General features: G+C 39.3%; 1 protein-coding gene across 1 annotated transcript in view; it reads right to left on the bottom strand.

Annotated features, from left to right (window-relative positions):
- Positions 1-10,262: 10,262 nt before the first annotated feature.
- KCNQ5 (potassium voltage-gated channel subfamily Q member 5) overlaps positions 10,263-24,888 on the bottom strand; it is a 274,517-nt gene continuing 259,891 nt past the window's right edge. The window contains exons 10-14 of the mRNA XM_035109615.2: positions 22,085-22,305; positions 16,920-17,028; positions 13,418-13,549; positions 12,745-12,871; positions 10,263-12,191 (exon numbers count right to left, since the gene is read on the bottom strand). Of these exons, the coding sequence (XP_034965506.1) occupies positions 11,241-12,191; positions 12,745-12,871; positions 13,418-13,549; positions 16,920-17,028; positions 22,085-22,305 (1,540 nt within the window). The 3' untranslated portion in view covers positions 10,263-11,240. The remainder of the gene's footprint in view (positions 12,192-12,744; positions 12,872-13,417; positions 13,550-16,919; positions 17,029-22,084; positions 22,306-24,888) is intronic.

Genomic DNA, 24,888 nt, shown 5'->3' with positions numbered 1-24,888 from the left:
ACAACACCAAAACTGACTTATGAATATAAAGGACAATTTTACTGGAATAAGTATATAAACTCATAAACCTACTAGACAATGAGCAAACTAAAGTGCAATGTGCCTAACCAAGCCTGGAGATACTCATAGAATGAACCAGTGTCTCGTTGCTATACCGGTTATGTATGTGGTAAGTATATCATTACACGGCTGGAACAAACAAACCATTCTTCAAATAGTCGTTCACTGGAAGCACAAAGCCATAAACGTAGGAACGATTGCGAGAAAGCGTTCTTCAAGTAGTTGTTAGCTGGAAGCGCAAAGCCATATATGTATGAGCAGTTATGGGAAAACAACTCCACACCGCTCCCACGGTAAAAGTGATACAAATGGTCAATACAAGCCAAGTTGATGAGTCCTGTTCTCTGGATATTATCCACGTTTCGCAGCAAGCTTCATCAGTAAATAATACAAAATGGCGTTCCAGTTAGAATAAATGAATGACCACAAAATACATGCAATACCCATCTCTTGTTGTGTCTTACCTAATCACTCAACACTGTTCGCTCAAGACAAAAGGTTACACAAAATCCTCACAGGCACAGTAAATATAGAAACTGGTAATACCAAACATTTAAATACATTACAAGTGCATAGAATCAGTAATCACACTGGTTAAAGGTACAGTAACACTTCTCTGTTTTGCTAAACAAACAGGCACAAAAATTGATTTATATATAACAACCAAGGTTGTGGACTTTTAAAAAACCTACCTTTTAGATCTGTTGATGTACGAAGAGCTTTGTTACAAAAAGAGTACAAATTAATATTGCAACTAGGAACCTTGTTTCCAAAAGGTTTGAATACTGAATTTGACCTTGCTTGTTATATATAAATCAATTTTTCTGCCTTTGTTTTTTTTAGCAATAATATCCGGAGAACAGGTCTCATCAATTTGGCTTCTATTGACCATTTGCATCACTTTTATCGTGCGAGCAGTGTGGAGTTGTTTTCCCGTAACTGCTCATACATATATGGCTTTGTGCAGCCTGTGAACGACTATTTGAAGAACGATTTCTTTGTTCCAGCCGTGTAATGACATACTTACTGCATACATAACCGGTATAGCAACGAGAGAGACACTGGTTCATTCTATGTTTATGAGTATCTCCAGGCTTGGCTATGGACATTGCACTTTAGTTTGCTCATTGTCTAGTAGGTTTATGAGTTTATATACTTATTCTAGTAAAATTGTCCTTTATATTCATAAGTCAGTTTTGGTGTTGTTGGTTTATTGTTTAATAATTGTTATTACACCTGATACTTTTGTGTAAATTTTGAGGGGGGGGGAATCTGACATGAAGTCACATAACTGGACATAAGTGCCTTAGTGCACTTATTGGTGACCTTTAACAAAAAAGTGTGACAATATTTTGCTGGGTGCGCTATCTATCGCCCTCTACTGTTGTTAGTGAGGCACTTCTCAGTGCTGAGGGTGAGAATGGCAAAAGATCATTTTTGTTTTTAAATTAACCTGTTTTGCGCAAGTCTGGTATGTTAGAAAACTTGTATCTCAATTTTTTAAAAAAATTGGTCAGGCACAAATGTAAACCATTATCTGCATGCATGCCCATAATAGACCTCAGGTTTCCAGAACTTGGAGAGGATGGGCTACAGCAGATGGGACTGGGCACATGTGCGTGCGTGCGTGCACGCATACACATTTTAACTCAGTTTTGTTTAAGTCTGGCAGGTTGTAAAACTTGTACGGTAACTCAAAACTGGAAAAAAAGGCCATAGACAGGTAAACAAATGCTTGCACTCATGCCTAAAATGAACCTTGGATTCAGAAAGTACTAATTGTGGGGTGGGAAAAACAACACAGAGTTCAAATGTATCCCATCAAGCACCGCCTACTATAGTGGATGACAAACACTATGACAGAGTTTAGTTGAAAGTGCATTTGTACTGGAATGCAAGTAAGGCTGTGATGAGGGGACTGTTTATACAACAAAATTTGATAAAAAGGAAACTGAAACATGGGCGTACCCAGGATCAAAACTAGGGGGGGGCAAGGGGAGGGGCCAAGGCACGGAAGGGGAGGGGCCACAAAGTGGGCGGGAACAGCGAACTCGCGCTCCGCCGGGCTGTGCCCCTCCCTAGAAGCAGGGCTGGTGGGCGGAGGCGGAGCCCAGCCCAGCGGAACGCGAGTTCAGCGTTCCTGCCCGCCGCGCCGCGCTCTCTGGTTCCCCGCCGAGCTTGGCCTTGCCAGAGGGCGCGACGGGGAGCTGGAGGGAGGGCGCAGCGCGGCGGGCGGGAACGGCGAACTCGCGCTCCGCCGGGCTGTGCCCCTCCCTAGCAGCAGGGCTGGTGGGCGGAGGCGGAGCCCAGCCCAGCGGAGCGCGAGTTCAGCGTTCCTGCCCGCCGCGCCGCGCTCTCTGGTTCCCCGCCGCGCTTGGCCTTGCCAGAGGGCGCGACGGGGAGCTGGAGGGAGGGCGCAGCGCGGCGGGCGGGAACGGCGAACTCGCGCTCCGCCGGGCTGTGCTCCGCCTCTGCCCACCAGCCCTGCTTCTAGAGTAGGGCAGCTGCCCTAACTTGCCGCATGGTGGGTACGCCCTTGAACTGAAAGGAAAAAGGAAAAAAGAAATTTTAGATGAAATTATGGAAAAGGAGAAGGAATTGTCAAAAAAAGCTAATAAAGAGTCAGTAAAGCAGGCAATTAAAACATTACAAACCCAATACTCCATGATAGTGAATGAAGAAATACAGTCATACCTCGGTTTAAGTATGCCTCGGTTTGAGTATTTTCCGTTTAAGTACTCCGCGGACCTGTCTGGAACGGATTAATCCACTTTCCATTGCTTTCAGTGGGAAAGTTCGCTTCAGGTTAAGTACGCTTCAGGTTAAGTACGGACTTCCGGAACCAATTACACTCATACCTCGGGTTAAGTACGCTTCAGGTTGAATACTCCGCGGACCCGTCTGGAACAGATTAATCCACTTTCCATTACTTTCAATGGGAAAGTTTGCTTCAGGTTTAAGTACGCTTCAGGTTAAGTACAGACTTCCGGAACCAATTGTGTTTGAAAACCGAGGTACCGTTGTAAGTTGGAAAATAAAAAGAGTGAAGCAAAAATATGTTGAGCATGCCAACAAGTCAGGAAAATTGTTAGCCTGGCAATTGAAAAAGAGTGAACAAAGAAATTTTATTAATATAATTGAAGTACCGTAAATGGGAAAATTACAGATAAGATGAAGGAAATAAGAGAGGCATTCGTGAAATATTTCTAAAATAGAGGAATATATAAAAAATGCTAACCTGCCAAAAATAAAAGAGGAACAGATAATGATTCTAAATACCCAAATAACAGCACAAGAAGTATTAGAGGCAATAAATTGGACAAAAAGTGGTAAGTCACCAGGGCCAGATGGACTAACGGCAAAATACTATTAAAAGTTAAGTTAACCATTAGTGAACCCATAGAAAGATGTGATGAATGAGATTTTAAAGATAGGTGAAATCCCAGGAACATGGAAGGAAGCTTATATAACAGTAATCCCAAAACAAGATTCGGATCTAATGTAAATAAAAAATTATACACCCATCTCATTATTAAATAATGATTATAAATTATTTGCAAACATTTTGGCCAATAGAATGGAAATTTTTTTTAGGGGAATATATACATCAGGATCAAGCAGGGTTCCTTCCAGGTAGACAAATGAAGGAGATTATAAGAAATATTCTAAATGTTATAGAATACCTGTAGGTAAAAAATGGGGGGGGGGAAGTGGCAATAATGTTTATAGATGCGGAAAAAGCTTTTGACAATGTGTCCTGGGATTTCATGAGAAAACTGCTGGGAGAAATTAATTGTGGAGATAATTTTTTAAAAGGGATACAAGCAATATATTCTGAACAGAATGCGAAATTAATTGTAAACCAAGTGATAACGAAGGATTGTAAAATACAGAAAGGAACTAGGCAAGGATGTCCGTTATCACCGCTGTTGTTCATCTTGGTCCTGGAAGTACTTGCAAGAAACATAAGAGCAGAAAAAGAGATTATAGGGATAAAAACTGGGAAGAATGAATTTAAATTGAAAGTCTTTGCTGATGATTTAGTAATTATGGTAGAGGATCCGAAAAATTCTCTCCCCAAGGTAATAGGGAAAATTCAAGAATTTGGGGAGGTGGCAGGATTTAAATCAAATAGAAATAAAACTAAATTATTAGTTAAAAATTTAAAGGAAGAAGAGAAAAAAGAAATTCATAAAAAAATGATAGAAATTCATAAAAAAGTAAAATATTTAGGGATATGGTTAACAGCAAGAAATATAAATGTATATAAAGACAATTATGAAAAAGTATGGTCAGAGATAAAAAGAAATCTAGAAATAAAGAGCAGAATGAACCTCTTCCCCGATAGGAAGAATTGCGGCAATAAAAATGAATGTGCTGCCGAAAATGCTCTTTCTTTTTCAGACCATCCCAGTAGTGGATTTTATAACCATATAATTAGGAAATCATTAATGAGAGTGTGGGAAAGGTACAACGATCTAATAGAATAAAAAACACCTTGGTGGCTCTCACCAACAGAAGTTTCATTACTCAAACTGCTTGGCAAAAAAGGAAAATACCCTACATATAGAGATTTATTGGAAGAACAAGAAGGTAAATGGAGATTAAAATAGTATGAAGAAATTAAAGACCATTTTCAGAGTTGGCTGCATTACAGACAATTAAATGAGATGTTTAGGGAAGATAGAAAGAAAGGATTTAGCTATATAACCTCTAGATTTCAAAAGGAAGTGATAGAAGAGGATGTGAAACTACTGAAGAAAGCATATAGTATTTTGCTAGAATGGGAAATGAAAGATGAAGAGGTCAGATTGGTTATGATCAAATAGGTGAAATATATAAGACATAATATACAATTTGATGACTGGGAAATTTTTTGGAAAGTGGATTTAAAATTTACAGACTGTTCTCTTTTAAAGGAAAACTATATGAAAATGATGTATAGATGGTATATTATACCAGTAAAAATGGCAAAAATATATAAAACTGGTTCAAATAAATGTTGGAAATGTAAAGAAAAAGAAGGTACTTTTTATCATGTGGTGGGAATGTAGACAAGTTAGAAAATTTTGGGAGATGATATATAATGAACTGAAAAAAATGTTTAAAAGGACATTTGTAAAAGAAAAAAAAACCAGAAGCATTTTTATTAGGGATTTTAGGACAAGACCTGCCAAGGAAAACAAAGAAGTTATTCATGTATGCTACAACAGCGGCAAGAGTCTTGTTAGCATAGGGCTGGAAGAATGAGGAAGTCCCAACAAAAGAACAAAGGCAAGAAAAACAGATGAGCAATGTGCATAGTGCAATGAGGTTGCTGAGCAGCACAGAATGACTTGGGAGTCTTGAGTTTGCAGGACCTCAGGGAATTAGGAGGCAATACTGAGACGATGTAAGGAGAGAGGGGACAGAACATGGAATAGGAGGAATATAAAAGGAAGCAATGTAATTGGAGGCTTCTAAGGCCAAGGAGAACACCCCAGTACTGATTAACAGAGAATCAAATGGCATACAATACCTGCTATGCTGATTCCTTAGCTTTGACTGCATCATGGCTACCCAGAGGTTGAAAACTCAGACATAATGAACTTATGTGATGTGTACCACTAGCATTTATTCAAGTTAAAGAAAAAAGCATATACATGATATTTTAACCTGGTTTTATTAACAACAATATGGATTCAGTTTATCATGAAATTACAATTAACATTGTATTATAATATAATGGCTTAAGCCATTTTAGCATCAGTGGAAATGTCCCTTATATTTTTCCATTACTGTCATACAACCAACCTTTCAGCACTTTCCCCTCATATTTTAGCCAGTTTTAGTTTCTCATAACACACCCAATGGCCAAAGGTTTTATTTGTGGAAATATTCCATATCTGTTTGAATTACTGGAAATTTTATAAAAACCTAGAAAACAATTTAAATAGACATAGCAATTTTTGATGTTGCAGTCAATTTGAACAATATTAAAACAATTTTGTGGTAAAGAAGGGAGCTGAAGCTTAGAAAGGCAAATCTAATTATTCTGCAAATAAAGCCAGTGAAGTTAACAGAATCACACCAGGTCAAACTTGGTCTTCTTATGGTTATTTATTAAGGCCCCAATTCTAAAAACAAAATGAAAACATTCTTTTGTGTGGATCTATTGATCACTGAAATGTTCATATATTTAGGATGGACTAAGGCTGTGATTCTAAGCACATTCACAACAAAATCTTATGCATTGCAATCTTATGCTTTCAGAAGCAAGTAAGTCCCCACTGGCCCAGTTCAAACATAAAACTAAGCCAAACCATGGCCAAGCATGAAATAGTGAGTGTGTAGATATTCACAGTAAAAATCAGTTACTGTATTTCACTCCTTGGTCCTTTTGCTGCTGCTCAGGAACTAAGCCATAGTTTGGCTTAGCAATACAGCATGTCCAAATCTGGGCTCTTGGTTTATCTCTTACAGACAAACCTCAGAAGATAAGTCAAGAACAAACCTTAGCTACAGCTCATGGTCTGCATGGGGTGAGACAAACCATGAGCCTGGGTTTTGGCATAATGCCAAGTCAACATGGTTTTGCTCTAGGTAGCACAACAGCAGGAGAATTGTGGGATGGGGGAAGCAAAATTGTTATGGTCTTTACTGTATCAGGATGCCCACACATTCATGTTTAGGCATGCTTTGGCGAATGAGTTCAACAGGGCTTATTCCAATGTAAGTGTATAAAAGATTGTAACTTTAGGGCCAAACTACACATTACATACATAGTAGCCCAGTATCGCTTTAATAAGCCACCTCATGAGGGAATTATTGAGAATGTCGAAATACCAGGCAGAAAGAGTTAAACTGCCTCCCCACATCACACTCATTTTTCTGCTCAATTATACACTCCAGTACATCTTGTAGAAAAAAAGGGCAGCAGGCTATCATATACACCTTTGTGTGATGCAATTTGGCCCTTAATAGAAGTAAGTCCCATTGAATACAGCACTTATACACCATGCTTCAGTTTGCTTTTGCTTATATATTTAATTTTTTATTTTTGCTAAATTTTACTGTGCTTTAGCATAACACTTCTTTATCTGCTTTCTATTACTATTTGTGCATTAATTTTTAGAGTCAATGTGACATCTGGATTAATTTAGGGAAGTATTATTTTCCTCAGGAAATAATTGGAACAATGCCATTCATACTTTAAACATGCTTAGCAAAACTTGGAGCTCAAACCTGCATTTTCTTAACCTTGACAACACTTGTTGAGGTAAGCTAACATAATTTTTGATTTGTTAAGAACTACATATATAAACTCATGGGCAGTACAGTTTTATAAAGTGTTTTGGATTGATTTGTCTGGTCAGATGGGCAGAAGCAACTGCCATTGTATTTAATGACAGCAGTCTGTTTAGGTATGAATATCTCATACACATTAACTGTGGTTAGTGTGATATACTGAATTCTAAGTTTGAACACTTAGCTTTATTTAAATAAAACTATATCATATGAGCCAGAAGAAAATATATATTTTAGATACTATCATTAGAATTATTATGTTCAGTTCTTTCTTCAACTTGGAACACGTGATATACCTATCAAAATAAAATTAACCATTTACATTGTAATCCTCAAATCATTCAGAAGGATCAAATTATTCCCTCCCCTTGTGTTGTTTTTACAGCTTTCATATGCTCAAATACACAGGGAGATTGACAGCTCTCAATGAATAACAATGGAGAAGTTCATTCTGTCCCTGCTCCTACACTGCATTATCTTTGTGGTGAGTTCAGTAGTATCCCACATGAAAATTTGGTAATTATGTCAGCAGGAGGAAAGATGACCCCCATGCTATGTTGCATGTAGGAACTCCCATTGATGATATATGAAATCCACACTTGAACATTCATATTAAAAATCAAAACCGTCACATAATTGTTTTTTAAAATGTAATCAGTGTAACAGTAGAAAAAGACCATATACATTTAGAATAGCATTTGTAAATCCTGCCAGTGCAAAGGGGTGTGTGTGTGTTGGGGATGGAGTGAAAATATGAATTGTTAGCTGTAACTTTGCAAAGGTATTCCTGATTTGTATGTATTTTGAAAGTAGCCAACTTTCAAATTATGTGCATAATTAAAACAAGGAGGACTCAAGCATGTCCTCTGATTAAGGCAAAAATAACAATTTCTAGTAGGTGATTCATCTAAGCCAAGACAACCATAGTTGCCTTGTAGCAGCAACCCTCTCTAACCCATAACTGAAATGGAGCTCCATTTAGATGCTGTTGTCTCCATAGATGTGATGGAATAATATTGCATTTTCATCTATTTACAATGGAAAGCAGGTCTAATTATTTGTACATGTGTTGCTTGCCTTGTGCCTTTGCTCTAGCTCCTTTGTTAAGCTAGATTTTACATAAAGCACAAAAAGGCACTATTAAACATTCAATACATAAAATAAAGGTCTATTGTCTGTACTCTATTTTTTAATAGGGAAAAAATAGCTTTGGCTGGATAAACTGCAGATATCTAAATAAGGAAGTATTTAAACTCTTGTCTCGGAACTTGTTTTGGCAGAAGTATATTTTATATAACAGAGGAAGGAGTGACAGGCATAAACTATATGCACCTCCCACTTCCCCCCATAGTTTGCAACAGATGCAACTAATCAACACACCTCTTTTTCCTCTGCTTTTGACAAGTAGATGGGCAGAAATAATCTGTTGGGAGGACTAATTTTGCCTAGGCACCTCCAGTTGCCTCCTTGTAAATATATTTTGCTTAGGTGCCTCCTTGAAAATATTCTGGAAAATCTGTTTATGTTCACATAAATATGTTATAGCCATCACCTTTCCGCAAAAACTATACAGCAAATTGTAATGGTAAGCTGTAGAAAATTATGTGGGAAGTGAAAGACAGCCATGTGCTTCAAGGTGCCTTCTCTTTGTATTTACCATGAGCTTTGACCAAGCAAAAGCTGCAGAACAGCATTAATCATCTGCAGGTATAATATGAATGACACAGTATAAATACTTTACAATTTGTGTGTACTTTCACATAAGATTAAGAGAAAACATCAAGAAATTCCTTTTGTATAAAAGAACAATGGAGGCAGAAACTACAACAGATTTAGAGTAAACAGTTCAAATTGTTTGCAGTACAATCTGCAGCATTTAACCATGATTAAGACTCTTGTGACATTTTTATGTATAACATCATTCTCAGCAGGGCTGGCTTGTAAACGATCACATGCTCTGAGTGAGCTAGTAGTGGCATCCTTCCGTTTGTAGAATGCCTTTGGAATCACTAGAGAAGGTTGAGCACAGGACATCCTGCTCATGAGCATACACAGAATGTATATTTTGGGGGGAGGGGATATAATAAATAGCAACATTGGTTACCAATGGGAAGTGAGATTGGAATGTGCTTATAGGCTTTTAAAATATTTCTGTGGCAAAGCTTAGATATGGCATTGTAAATATTTACTGTACTAGTATTGTTGCTTCATATAAGTCTTAATAAAATTTGGGAAGTAAAATACATTTTTTGGGGTGGGGGTGGGGAGAAACTTCAGTTTCCTGGAAGCTGTGAATCACAAACCTATTTGGATAAAGTTTGGGGACAAAGACTGTTCTGGAACATCTATTCGAAAGTCACACCCATTTCTAGGTTCCCATTATTAAAACTTCTACAGGCAGTTCTGTAGACCTTTCTTTCTTCCCAGCGCACCTTCCAAGAACAAATACTTGGAGGATCTAACAGGTAGTCTTCACTGTCAGATGAGTTGTATTTCCTTAGTCTTTGTGGGGAGGACAAATGATTAACCCTTCATTCCTTCTTTCCATCTACCTATTTTTTTTTAACCTGTGCTTGTGCATACTCTTTTCTTTTTTTAATTTTTTCTTAACTCCTAAAAATAATTATTCTATTTTCTCCCTGTTCTACTTTCCACTGTTTTTCTTTTATCTCTCCTACCTCATACAGTGACCCAGGTGGCGCTGTGGTTAAACCACTGAGCCTAGGGCTTGCTGACCAGAAGGTCGGCGGTTCGAATCCCTGTGACGGGGTGAGCTCTCGTTGCTCGGTCCCAGCTCCTGCCAACCTAGCAGTTCGAAAGCACGTCAAAATGCAAGTAGATAAATAGGGACCGCTACAGCGGGAAGGTAAACGGCGTTTCCATGGGCTGCTCTGGTTTGCCAGAAGCGGCTTTGTCATGCTGGCCACATGACCTGGAAGCTATACGCTGGCTCCCTCGGCCAATAATGCGAGATGAGCGCGCAACCCCAGAGTCGGTCACGACTGGACCTAATGGTCAGGGGTCCCTTTACCTTTACCTTTACCTCACAGTACTTTTTCTATTCTCCCCAATCTTTGCTTGTGCTATCATTCAGCCTCAGAACTTGAGGACTGACTACATCATAAAAGGAGACGACATTACATCTGAAGCAAGCTTCTGTTTCTCCTTTGTAGAGATTTCTGCCAAAATTCTTCAGATTCACAAGAGGACCATCAATATGTTCAGAAAGTTTGAGACAAGAGAAAAATTCACATTGAAGGTCATCCCTGATAACTTGGAATTGTGTACATTTCATAGCAAAAGGGAAAAAGGTCAGTCCTAACCTAAAAAAAGTGCTGTGCAAAATACTTTGTCTCAGTCATCTTTCCAAAGAGATACAGACACTTAACATTCTCCTAAAATAGCTGATTAATGGAAGCTCACAACTAGCAGCCATTTCTAATCTTTTATTATGGGTGTTCCTTTGTTAGCAGCTGCATATAGTAGTTTTTGTTGCAAACATAACTGGTCTAATTCAGGGCAAATATTTATTTTAACCAAAACCAAAGTGCTTTTATTATCTTGAGAATTTTACTTGCGTACTTTAGAAACATGGTTTCTACATGTTCAGATCTGTTGTTGTTTAATAAACATCTAGCATTAGTTTTGTAGGTTACTCATTTATACCTACTGTACTAAATGAAAGAACCAATGTACTGCAGATATAAATTGAATTTTTCCATCTCCTAAACATGCATTTTCATGCAACTAAAAGATATGGACTCATACAACTGCCTTTCTTTCTGATTAATTTAATTTTTTAAAAAATCATTAAAAGGGTTTTCAAAATAGTCCATGCTCTGATATGTATGACTGAAAGGATTACTCAGCATGTGAACAAAATCCACACAATGCTATTTAAGTTTGACATGAGGCAGGCTGAGAGCATCTGTGCCATCCCCTGGCTTGCAAATGCTTTGAGATGATCTTGACATTCCAGTCCTTAGAGAGTCTGTAGAGAGAGTCGTTTCCACTAATGGGTGGGAAATGCCTTCAAAAGTCTCATTTTCTCTCTCTGCTTCCAATTCTTCATCAGTTATAAATAATTTTGATTCCCTCCATCTGCTGTATAATTCTTGACTACCTCTTGAGCTACTGGTGTCACTACCAGAAATCTGTACATTCAGTTCTTCAGCTGTCGACTGTATAAGATTTTGAACAGATAGTGATTTCCCTATATCCATTTGTACTATTGGTTTCACTGAGACCAAGGGTTCCCCTTCTGTATCAAGGCTTTTTCTCCATGACAGATCCTTTGTCACACTGGACTGTGCAATTTGTCCATTATCATTTGAAGCAACAAGGCAAGCGGTGACATCAGAAGTATTTTCCTGTGTGCTCAAGGGAATAACATGTATAGGCTCCAGCCTATTGTTATGCTTTACTGATGAAAATGGTGGTATCTGTAACGTTGTAGGTGTTGTTGGCTTAGATGTCTGGTGTATTTGGTTTAGTGCATTATTAGCTGATAGAGTTGCAGGTCCATCATTTGGCACCTGTGTGGCTTGACTATGCATAGTTGGACTAAACGCATAGTAAGCTTGAGGGTTAAATTCATTTGGTGTCAGTATAAGCTGTAGGCCACATGGCATGTTGACACTGGCTGATCTGGATACACATCCACTGGTCTGGGCAGAGTTAGACAAATCTTTACTATCTACAGGGCTTTGATAATCAGAAGTTTGATCACATTCAAAAGTTGGCATTTGAAATGAAGCCAAAGTCAGTGCAGACACAGATCCTTTCTTCAAGACCTGTTGGTAGATATCTAGCAGTGAGTCTAATTTTGACTCTATGGATTGAACCTGGTGGTGGAAGAAAAAGATTGTCTATAAATACCAAATATTATAAACCAAGCATACATACTATTAAAATGAAAACATATATAAACAATCATAGAATATTAGAGCTGGAATGGACCCAAGGGTCATCTACTCCAACTCCCTGCAATGCAGGAAGCTCAGCTAAAAACATCCATGACAGATGGCCAACCATAATATCTGCAAAGAAAAGCTAGTTAAATTTTGGTGAAAAATGAATCCATTCAAGCAGCTCCAGTTAAATTTTACCCAAATGTATGGAACTTGTGGAGATATTTCTGTACAGCACTTATGCTATGAGTGCAGTTTTCTAGGCCAGTTCTATTCACTTAAAACTGGCACACTGGCACAGTCCCACTGACACAACAAAGAAGAATAAAAGTACAAAATGCCACTGACACCTTAGAAGAATAATTTTGCACACAAAATGACCTTAGTATTACCAGAGGAAATTGTTTTACCTTTCATATATTAAACATGTTTTAAATTACTGAAATAGTGATCAATAAAATAAAATGGGACTCGTGAGTCATGTTACCTGTTTTTCCACCTTGACTACGCGCCCTAGCATGCTAAGGTCATCAGCTGTCTCATTCTCTGCTGTATTTTTCTCTCGACTTCTTTTATCAGAGGCAATTTGTCCCCTTCCAAGAATTTGGTCAACCCTGCAAGGTAATTAAATATACAAGGGTGCAAGATCACTTCAGCAGGTAACAGTACTTTAATTTGGACCCTACAAACAGAACTTTGATTTTGGACTGAAGGTGCATTCTAAAAAAATGGGTATAGATTCTGGCCGTGGTGAAGGGCTTTTTTTGTTTCTACTGCACACAGTGATTTCTCCTTTCAAACAAATGACTGTCAATTTTATCTTTTGAGTTGGCCAATTATCTGTGGGGGAAAACGGAAGTAGTTGCCTAGAATCAGCTTGCTACCCGTCAGAACACTGATCAGAGTTGTCAAGAGTAACAACTATCTGTTTATTAGTTAATGCACAGATATCTGTAGAAAGTTGTCCACTGTTGTTTTTAAATCTGATTTTTTATTTCAGGCACAAATGAACTTGTGGGCACAATCTGCAAAAGCTCAAGGAAAATTAGTATCAAGGAGACACAGTAGTGTTAAAGCACAAAGCCTGGTTTTTGCCAAGCTAAAGATAAAAGGCAGTTTATATGAAGGAACTTATTTGTAAAAGGATTTCCATCCCTTACCTTGATTGAAGACTTTTAATTCTGCACAACATATCCAGGTGGCCTGCTGAATACTGTTCAATGACATCTTTAACATCATAGGGACGCAAAGTTTCTTTAAATTTCCTTTTGGCAACATGAAATTTCATGATTCTGTACAAGAAATACGATCTAGATTAATTATCCATATGCACTTTATACATCAAAACAAGGCCATGAAAGTGGCCCATCAATTAGCTCACACAAAATAATAAGCAATTATAGATAGGCTAAGGATGATAATGTTTTTACTGAGAACTATGCAGGAAATTAAATGTGCTTAAGAAGCTCCATTCCATGGGGTAGCATTCAACTAAATATTTGCTAGCACAAGGATTAGTGCTGGTGCAATGGAACTCCCCCCCCCTTTGCTTTGTACATGACCTGCACTATTCCTAAATATATTCTGAAGTGTTGGGGGAAACCTCAGAACACATTTAGGGGACACAAAGGAGGAAGGAGATGGAGAGAAATTCTTGTGCTGATGTAACACTTCCCTTAGCACTACAACCCATTATTTCTACTGTACTATGATAAATGAAAATATAAACAAGAAGTGGGGAACATCCGGGCAGTGGGTCAAACGTGGCCCTCTATCTGGCTCTCTTAACTCCCCCCTCCCAATTCCATAACCCCTTTCTTGCTACACTGCTCACTGGCCTACTTCACACCTTTAACTGCCTTTGCCTGGAACTGGGATAATGCCTCTTGCTTGCCAAGATAGAGGATGCTGCATGGTATGTGGGTGTGTGTAGAAACCCCTGGCTTCTGCACGACTGTAATGTAGTTAACTATTGCAAACTCCTGTAAGAGTTATAGCCACTGTCTCACCCTGTGGGCTCATGGCCTGTTTTGGCCATGAGCCCACAAACTACAGGCATGCAGTTGCTGGAAGGTTGGCCCCAAGAAAATGTGGTTCTTGGGTTGGAGAAGATGTTCCACTCTTGATATCAACTGTCCCAATATCATGCCTATACTGAAGGATAAGCACTTTCCATAGACTGAGAGAAACTTGTGCAGCCTTATGTGAATGTAAAAGCGAGATTCTGTTTTCACTAATGCCAAGAAGTAACTCCATCCCAAATAACTTCATTAAATTCTACAAATGAAGTTTTATCCTTAACACCCAAGCTATGTGACAGCAACCATAGCTGCCAAGTCTCCCGATTTCCCCGGGAAACCCCCGTTTTTTAAAGCCATTTCCGGCTTCATCCTGTACGGCGAAATATCCCGTAATTACCCCGATTTCTCGAGACTGTGCCCGTCTTTGTGAATGTGGTGCTCTTTCCCGTCAACCAACCGTACCTCATCCACCTCCTCAGCTCTGTGCCCGCCCCTTTCTCTCCTTGTGATTGGCCGCCTTGGCAGAGTCTCCCTCAGGGATTGGTAGCCGGCATGCTAAGGAGGGTTTGGCTGTGCACTGTGTTGTAATTAAGTTAGTGGGGCTGTCTCAGTACGCGCTAGAAGCGGCGGTGAGCTGGTCCAATCTCTATGGAGGTGACGGAGGGAAGCGCTCGGTGGCTGCTGCCGGGCTCCTCTCTCCCCTCCCAACCTTCCACCCCCTTTATCGGTGGATAATGTTCAGAGCCTGCTTTTCAAACGCCCACTGTAATAAAAATGATCTCTTGAAAATCCAAAATGATCAATCTCTTCTCCCTTTCTTCTTCTTCTTCTTCTTCTTGTCCTCCTCCCCCTTCCCCTCCCTCCTTTATGATCTCCTTTCTGCAAGACCCAGACGTTCAAGAAGGGGAGGGTGTGTGGGTGTGCATGTGCGTGTTTTGGGGGTTTTTTTGCATTGCACCGAGCACACTTCTCCAGGTCTGTCCCGTCCCCCGTCCCTCGTGCTCAAGCTCTGCTTCCCCGTCCCCCCCATCAAACTCCAGGATTTCAGTTTATTATTTTATTACACCATCAATGCTCGCCCTCCTCCTCCCCAGCTGCTGCTGCCGCGGCTGCTCCTACAAACACATCCCTTTCCAAGCCCCCTCCCCTCACCGTGCCTTTTTCCTCTTTATTAATGTAATATTGGGGAAGGAGAGGAGATGCCCTCCTCCCGGGGAGCCCCTTCCACGTGGCCCCTATCCCCCCCGCTCGGCGGCAGAGGAGCGTGTGCGCTCTTCGGATCGGCTGCTTCTCTGTCCCTCTCCAACGGGCTCCCCCCCCCAGCTCAGGGAAGGAATGGGTGGCGGATTCCTCCTGAGGGGGGAGGAAAGGTAAAAAGCCAGCGGTAGCAACACAATCTTTCAATCTCGCCAGCCAGCTCGTGCCAGGGAACTTAAAGGAGTTCGCGCGCCTGTGTGCGGGGGTTTTTCGCTTCAAGGAATGCAAGCGAGAGAAGGGAGCAGGTAGGGCAGCAGGGCTGTTGCACCCCTCGAGGCGCAGGCAGAATCCGGGGAGAGGAGGCGAGCGGCATCCCCTCTGGCTGAGGAGGCTGTATGTGTGTGTGTGTGTGTGTGCGCGCGCGCTTGTGGCGTGTGTGTGTGGCGCACCTCTCATCTGCTGGCTGCTCCTGCTGCTGAGAAGGGACTGAGAAGGGAAGGAGGTGAATGCCGGAGGTCCTTTCCGGAGCCTCCGCGAGGAAAAGGGAAGGGGGCTGAGGGAGGAGGAGAGGGCTGGCTGGGTGGCTGGGCAACCTTCATGGAGCCTCGGCTCCTGGGCTGGAAATCGGGCAGCGCTGGCACCGGAAGTTGCTTCTACGCAACTTCCGGTGCCGGTCTGCTGTGGTCCCGTATTTTTCTAACCCAGACTTGGAAGCTATGGACAGCAACAGACCTGTGGTTTCAGTGTAGCTCTGTCACAGTTATGGCCCCAGCTGTACTCTACATTTACTATATTTCACTATCACGTGGAAATTGGTCCAAACATTTTCTTGTGTGTTATAAAAGGTGCTTAAATTTTCATTTTGCAAAAGGAAACCTTATGTATTCATTTTGCTTCTCATTAATTATTAAATTGTTACTGTTTATTTGAGTTAGACCAGCAGCTCTTTCATTTAATTGCTTTTGGTTGTTTCTGTTTTGAAACCCAATCTTAGAACACATTCACTGAGGGTCTACCTCCTCCACTAGAACCTTTCTTTCATAACCCCTTTCAGAACTATTTTATTTGGAAAAGGCAAAGCAAACAAACCACTCAGTTTTTCAAAGCGTTATTCTAGTAACCTACTTGTCTTGGACTACATGTGTTCTAATTTTCAGCATTTAATCTGAGTATGGTGCAAGTATCTTTTTCATATATACTATACATTAAGTATAGATATGTTACAGGCACCTGCTGCCCTGAAAACCCAATAGGCAATGTAGAAAGAAGTGGCCTAAACTTCCCTCTTCCATCTCAGTTAACATATCACTGCGTAATCTGAAGTGCAGCTGGACTTTGATTCAATCCAAGTGCAGTGTCCCTACAATTTGTTGTGATGGTATTTCTTCTAGGTACATCTATGAAGTTTGATGTGTTTTCTTTTGTTAAAGTATTCGCCACCTACCTGATAGCTCTGATAACTGTTTTAAGTGCAGGGGTGAGATCTTCTACTGAGACATCACACTGGCATCCTCTCTCATCATATACATCATCAGTAGCAATACTGGCTTCAGCTGCAAGAGAAATTCCACATAAATGATATGCATACCTATAGAGAATGCAAGGGTCAATTAAAGTATGAAAAGGTCAAATATTCTAAAAGCTGTCCAACTCAAAATAATCATGCTGGAGGGAATAATTGGTCTTTACAGAAAATTAAACCTGTAACTGTTTACAAATGCTTACTGGAATTCTGTAAAGTAGGCATGCAGAAGCTTAGAAAAGAATAGAGTAAAGTGTGCTATACAGCTCAAATAAATGAAAATTCTGTTAGAATCTATATGGAACATTTCATTAGATTTAATTTATTCAGCGAAAAATGATGTTTTGGGTATATTGGGCTTCCCAGTGTCTTTATAGGAAGTCACTGTCTAATACAGATGAATGCTGGATGTGGAATGGTGAAAATGCCTAGTTGAAGCATATGATGTGGGCATGCTCAGTGATATTTACTTTCTGGTCTTATTAATTTTGTATTGGAGAAATCCTTGATATTTGCAGATGTCCATTTAAATTCCATTCCTATGATATAAAGACTAACAGCAGGACAAAAAAGTGTATTTTGTGAGCCCTTATGTTTGCCAGATTTATCCTTCAAAACTGGAAGGACAAATAGCAGTGGTCCAATGGCTTTACTGCCCTTGGTACACCTGAATGCATTGCTTATGAATGTCAGTTTTATTTGGATTATCTGCCAGGACATTTGGATAGCATATGTCTACTTGAATCATAGAATTGTGGAATTGGGAGGGACCCTGAAGGTCATATTGTCCAACCCTCTGCAATGCAGGAATTTCAGTGAAAGCATCCATTACAGATGACCATCCAACCTCTGCTGAAAAACTTCCAGTGAAGGAGAGTACAGCACCTCCTGAGGGAGACTGTCCCACTTTCAAACAGCTTTTATTGTCAGAAAATTATTCCTGATGTTTAGTTGGAATCTCCTTTTTTTGTAATTTGAATCCATTGGTTTGGGTCCCAGCTTCCAGAGCAGGAGAAAACAGCAGAGCCCCTCAAATGGCAAAGGATGGGGTAGCTGGACAGGGCTGGGCAGAGGGACAACTCCACTCCATCTGAACTCTCACAAGGGCTGATTAGGGCTTTGGATAGTTCTGTAAGATAGTGTAAGTTTCAGCAATATTTTTGTGGTTTACCTTGGCAAGAGTGGAACTACGGTATAAATGTAGCTCTCATTTTTTTCCTTACAGTGCTGTTCTTAGAGTGAGCAGCAGCCAAGGTATATCTGCCTATTCAACAAAATAGAAACACTTTTATCATCCTATTTGCTTGTTTTGTGAGAACTGTCAAATGCTGGCAGTAATCAAGCATTGATCAAGGTCTAAAATCCTCTCTTCTAAGTTCTGCTGATGTGCTGAAAGAATGGCCCAAGTCAATTCCCATCTCAACAGCTTAACTCTTTGAGGCCAAAACAGAAGCATATTCCAAATAGGTTTTTTTGGATTCCTGTTTTCAGAGGCAATTTTATTAATTAGGGGGCTCATAATTATTACAGGCAGCTACATTTGCCTATTGACAGAAGTATTATTGGGCAGTGGCACTTCCACTCCATCAAAATCCTGCCTATTCCAGAACAGCAGATTGGGGTTTGGGATCACGCTGTTAGCCCTTATCCTTCATGAATTTGTCTTTTAAAGCTGTCTATCAATGGCCACTAGTCATGATGGCTAAATACTACTTCTTAGGTCAGAGGCACTATGTTTCTGAATATAACTCAACTGCAGCAGGGTAAACTACAGCTGCCAAATTTTGGCTGCATACTCAGCACTCCACATTGGATTTCTTACTAATATTTATCCGAGAATTAAATACTAATTTCTGATTTCCTTTGGCACATAAAGCTTTTTTATTTAATTAAAACAAAATCTCTCCCTCTGAATTGCTCAAACTGGATTTAAATGCAGCAAAAAGGTGTATAAACCAAAGGTTGGATGATGCGGAGCTATACCAAAATTGTCTAGCTGGCGGGGGAGTCTGCTCACCGTTAAATATCGGCATAACCCCTATTTACCGTACTCCATCCTACTTAACAACGCTTACGGCCGCGTCTCATCGATATGCCTTCCTTAAAGCTAGGTTCAATGTTTTTCCAACTAATGTGCTGAGACATAGATTTACTAAGGGCCAAGTCTCTTCAATGTGTGCTTGCGAAATGAAATCAACTGAATCTTTACACCATGTTATGTTTATCTGCCCTATGTACAGTTCGGCTCGTGCTAGTATATTAAACTCCATAATCCAGCCTATGGCTGATAATCCAGTTGACCTTCAGCTAGCCTGGGTTCTTCAAGATGTGGACCCTTATATCACTCTACAGGTTGCTAAATTCCTAACAGCCGTCCTCTCGTACAAGAGACGGAATGGAATGTTAGCTGATTATTGATAGTTATAAGAATTTTTTTTTAATGACATCAGATATTGATTTTAGTTAGGCGCCTAAATTTTTAATCTTAATCTTAAACCTTCAAGATATGTTTTTTGAATTGTTAATATTTGTCCTCGTGAGCTGTGAATTGTGTTATATTATCTGTGGTTTGTATGAGTCTGTGGTTTTTATTTGATTTGTTTTGTTGTGTTGTGTTTTATGATGGGCGTACAGCCGAATAAACATATTTGATTTGATTTGACTTCTGTTTCGAATAATTATACAGAATTGCAAGATGTTTTAAAAACCATAAGAGCAATAGTTCTATGGTTGAAATGATAATCACATTTTAACTGTGACTTAATGATTCCATCATGAAATTGTAGGCTATAGTCACTGTACAGTGGTTTTCTTTGCTTTCTCTTCCTTAACTCTGGGTACAGAGTTCCCATTGTACATTCATACAATGCTTTGAACTCAGGCACTCAGCTTGATTCGCCGGAGGGTACTAATAATACTTATTCCAATGTCCTGTGCACTTCACAGATCTGACTATGACATAGCTGCCAAGTTATCCCTTTTTAAAAGGGATTTTCCATTATGCTGAATAGGCTTCCTCGTGAGAAAAGGGAAAACTTGGCAGCTATGGACTATGATGGGGAAGGGATGGCCACAGGATTGTCACCTCCATTTTGCTTTTTAACTCAGTTTGAAAAGCAAAAACTTCAGCTGCTGAAACACTATGTGTTATGGAGATGCAATAATGCATCAACTGCAAAAAAGCTGGCAAGCCTAGGTAGGCAACACTCATTAAACAGACACCTGTTATTCTTAATATATTTCTTGTCAACCAAGCAGATCTATCAGGAGAGCGTATTATATATGAAAATTATTCATTGTAAACCACTAAGGAACTGAATAGGGGCTGACCAGAGAGCAAATAGTCATTATAAATACATAAAAAATATAAAAGGACAAGGGAAGAAGTAAATTGAGGATGCCATAACAGTGTTTCCATTTTTAAAAATAAGTTTCTAACCCTGATGACTGCAAAATCACACTGAAGGTAATGAAAGGGCAGAATTCACGTGAGCTTACAAAAATAGGAATGGAAATCAAATGTATTCTTGTAGAGTTCTTTTTAATTATTAACGTGAAATGTCTGTGCACTTTCTCATGATGGAACACTTTGATGGGTTAGTAAGTTGCACCATCCCTTCAAGATATATTGAATACTAATTATCTCATATAACGGGGCTGGAAAGATTAAATGGTTTGGATGCAGATTAAAGAGATTCCTTTAGGAAAAACCACAAATTCAAACTGAATAGTTTTAGAACATGGCCTACTACAGCATGTAACAAAAGTAGCTTTAAATGTAGGTACTGTTCACAGTAATAAAAAGAGAACTAAAAGTAGGCAAAACTTTTTTGGGGGTGGGGTGACAACTTCCGATTTCCAGATGAGTTGGTCAAGCAGGCCAAGGAGGTTTGCTTATTTGAATTCATCCAAAAGGCCTAGAATGTTCTATTTGGCTCAGTTTGTCAGATCTCCCTCCTAAATACCCTGTTTCTCATATTTTAAGACATACCCATAAAATAAGCCATAGCAGGATTTCTAAGCATTCAAGGAATATAAGACATACCCCGAAAATAAGACATAGTGATAGGCGCAGCAGCAATGCCAGCCGCGCCAGGAGGAGAAGGAAAAAAATAAGACATCCCTTGAAAATAAGCCATAGTGTGTTTTTTTGAGGAAAAAATAAATATAAGACATGTCTTATAATATGAGAAACACGGTATTAGGAATCTGCTGTAGTGCAAAAAGCCACGCAGAATTCATCCAGCTTTTCTGCTGTCTCTTTTAAGAAACACCTTAACTCTATTGTTATCCAATCAGCTCTGTAATTGGCTTCCTGGTTCTGCTTAAATTATTATTATTATTATTTATTATTAATTAGGCTGAATGGGTCTTTTTAAAAGCAATATGCTCTTTACATTTTTTCACATTCCTTATTGTCTACTGTCATTTCTTTTGTCAAAGTTCTCTCTCTGCGTGTGTATGTAATGTGTCTCATTTGGGTAAGACATCCATTTTCTGAAATAAACTTCCTTGACTCTGCTTGTAAACTACTTTGGTGTCCTCTTGGACTTGGTGGCACCCTTTCCAGTTTGTAAAAGGTAAAGGACTCCTGGACAGTTAAGTCCAAGCAAAGGTGACTATGGAGTGTGGCGCTCATTTCGCTTTTCAGGCCAAGGGAGCTGGCATTTGTCCACAGACAGCTTTTTGGGTCATGTGGCGAGCATGACTAAACCGCTTCTGTTGCAATGAGTCACCGTGATGAGTGCCAGAGCGTACTACAGTATATCCCATGTATGAGAGACTATCACCAGAAGGATTTCATCCCTCTGTTGTACACGGGTTAATGACCAGATATAGTTGGATAGGAGAGAGCCCATATAATCTCTGGACTGCCCTGTATATGTGAAGGAACAGACACATAAAGTACCTTTAAATTAAGCAGCAGTAGGAGAAGCATGGCTTCAGCAAGATTAGGATCAAAGCACAGAACCTCCTAAATGTCTGTGTGGCTTTACTATGATAAAAGTCAAATTTGTGGTTGTAAGCTGGATGATAACTACAATGAGTAAAACACTTGATATTTTTAAAAAACAAATAAACCTTACTATCTGGCACTGGCTTAGGCTGTGAACTCTTCAAACGTAGGGAAGGTCGGAAGCGTGTTCGGTCATTGAAGCTCCAGCTCTTTTGGACTTTTGTTGGGCTGCCCTCTGCCGTAATATCAGTACTTGGTGATCTCCTGTCACCAACTGAAGCTTGCCTGTTCTTGATACTCTGTCCACGTGGGCTAGCCATCCGTACCCGTTCCTTAAAGCTCAGTTTTTGACTGTGAAAGCAGAAAATTTATTTTACTTCATACTTCATTCCAACTCACTGTAATTGTTGTACAGTGCTGAATAGATGTACATATACGTCCCAATCTACTGAACAGGGTGCACTCGGATGGTTATATGAATCTATTATATGTGTGGAGGGGGAGTCACCTTTCATTTCAAAGGAAAGGCTGTGTAAAACAGCTCTCTTCACTGAAATGAATGGGAAAGCTGTTCTGGGATGAGAGATAATTTCATGCATGAACCCTCCCACCTGGATCATATTGCTGGCTTGGAGTAATAAGGCAAAGAGACTCAGGTGCATACTCCAGTCTTTTGGAGGGATCTCAGGAGGAGGAAGAAACGTGGCCTTCCTCGCCTTTGCAGTGGCTCTCATAAGTTTTGGCGTGGCTAGCCCTTCACTCTAAAATGTTTCCTCTAGGGAACTGTATATATATATTCCCCTCACATAAGGGACAATGGGTGCATGTACAATTCCTATTTTCTGTATAATTTTATTTTCAGATAAATTTTGAGATGGCTGCATTCATTTTCAATATCCTAGGGATTATCATCATTTTGTGTTATCTACTGAGTAAAAAATATATTGTTTACGTCCTATATTATAAAAAATGAAATAAAGTTATATATATATATATATATATATATATATATATATATATATATAAGCTTATCAAATGTCATAGCAAAGCTTCAGTTTTAAACCTTAGGACAGTTGTAACTATGTCTTAAAATAGCATAGCATAGGTCAGTGCATTTCTAATAATCTAGGAATAATATTTTCAAGTGCTTTTTTGCATGCCATTTGTTTGAGTAACAGCAAGCAAGATTATTTATGTTATACATGCACCCCCCCAAAGATTATTCAATACTCCACAAACATTATTAGCAAACATTACATTTCAAATTCCATATTACTGTACTTACAACACTCATTTGGACAAGACAAAAACAAACATTAAGAAAATTAACAAAATATCTAATAAGTATTAACAATGAAATGAGTATTTCACAAGAGTGTGACATACAGTGGTGAATTTCTTACACTAATTAACTGGGTTTGGAAAATCAGTCAACTGTTAGCGGATCAAAGGTGCTCTATAGCTTCAGATTTCACATCTAAACAAAAACATCAAAGATATGGCTGCTTATTTTTGAATGATTCTCTTGTTTACTTGCAAAAAAGGGGCATTACAAAATTTAAAGTTGCAGAGTAATCTTCGTTCACATTTTCATGTGAAATATATACATTACTCTCAGCTGAACACTAAAGTTTGCATAGTGCAATCCTTAAAAAAAGAATTGCTCAGAGGTATGTCTAAATTAAATAGGACATTCTCTAGTACGTGTGTCTAGGGTTGTAGCCAGTCACTGTACACCAGTAAGACACAAATGGAGGTTCCAAGTTGGAAGAGATGTGGATTGGTGCTGGGGTTCATAGATTTAGCTCTGCCATTGCTCTTTGCTTCTTGAATGGGCAGGGAGTTAGACAGAAAGATGGTGTTTCTATTGCAAGTGGAAAAATCTCTAAAACTTGACCAGATTTCACTGGTTTCTGCAGTAAGAACACAGAGTTCTTGTAGAAGCAAATCCTTTGGGGCCATCGAGATACATGTGGCAAAGATTATCTGCCTGTTGCTATAGCTGCTAATCAAGTTGAGGTCCTGTCTGTTCCACTTATGTCATGGTCCTTGCACCTTACTGCAGCATGACAATATTGTACAAAACATTGTAAATGGAAGTGTGTTCTAGAATTACCGAGAAACTTTACAACGTACTGTTCCCCATGCCTAGCTCCAATTTAAAAAGGAAATGTTCTGTATGATAATATAAAATGAAATTATGAGGCACCGTTGTTATGATGTTTATAGATAATAATAAAAACTGCACATGCAACTTAGTACATATTATCCCCAGTGCAAGCAGAGAACAGGCAGGAGATCATATGCAACAAACAAGCACATGCTGGACAAATGGAGGTAATACTAAAATCATATTACAACAATTTAATATTAGAAACATTGTATAAAAAAGTTCTTAGTTGCTGAGAGAGTACTTGTTTCCAGAACTGTCTTAATCTAATCTCCCTGCTTAACCATAAAAGTGCATTTTTAAAAATCCCTTTGGTTCTTATAACAGGTCATTCCCCTTAACTATTGGGCAAGATTCAACTAAAGAATCACATCAGCAGAAACTCTACACAAGGATATCCATTTGTTCAATGAAGCTTTCCTCCCCCCTTCCCCATGTTGGCTATGAGGGTGTCAGGAGAACCCCCAGAATAGGACATAGGGGGAGGAATGCTCTGTGAGGGAAACCAAAATGTTTGTCTTGATGGAACAATAATAGAATTGTACAGTTGGAAGGGATCCTGCGGGTCATTAGCCTATTGTATTTTTTGTATTTATACTCTGTTCCTTCTTCTTTTTTCCAAACACTACTGCCTACATATAGCTCAGGTTATATACTTTGTTTTATTCTTCCCTCGCCAACTGTCCCAAGGTTATGCTTGATAGGTATAATTATAATAAATATTGCTTGAAAGCTGGAGACTGAACTGTGGTAGAGAGTTATGC

The sequence above is a fragment of the Zootoca vivipara genome, chromosome 3, assembly GCF_963506605.1.
Source record: "Zootoca vivipara chromosome 3, rZooViv1.1, whole genome shotgun sequence".
In the NCBI taxonomy this organism is placed as follows: domain Eukaryota; kingdom Metazoa; phylum Chordata; class Lepidosauria; order Squamata; family Lacertidae; genus Zootoca; species Zootoca vivipara.
This window is presented reverse-complemented; position numbering and strand designations above follow the sequence as displayed.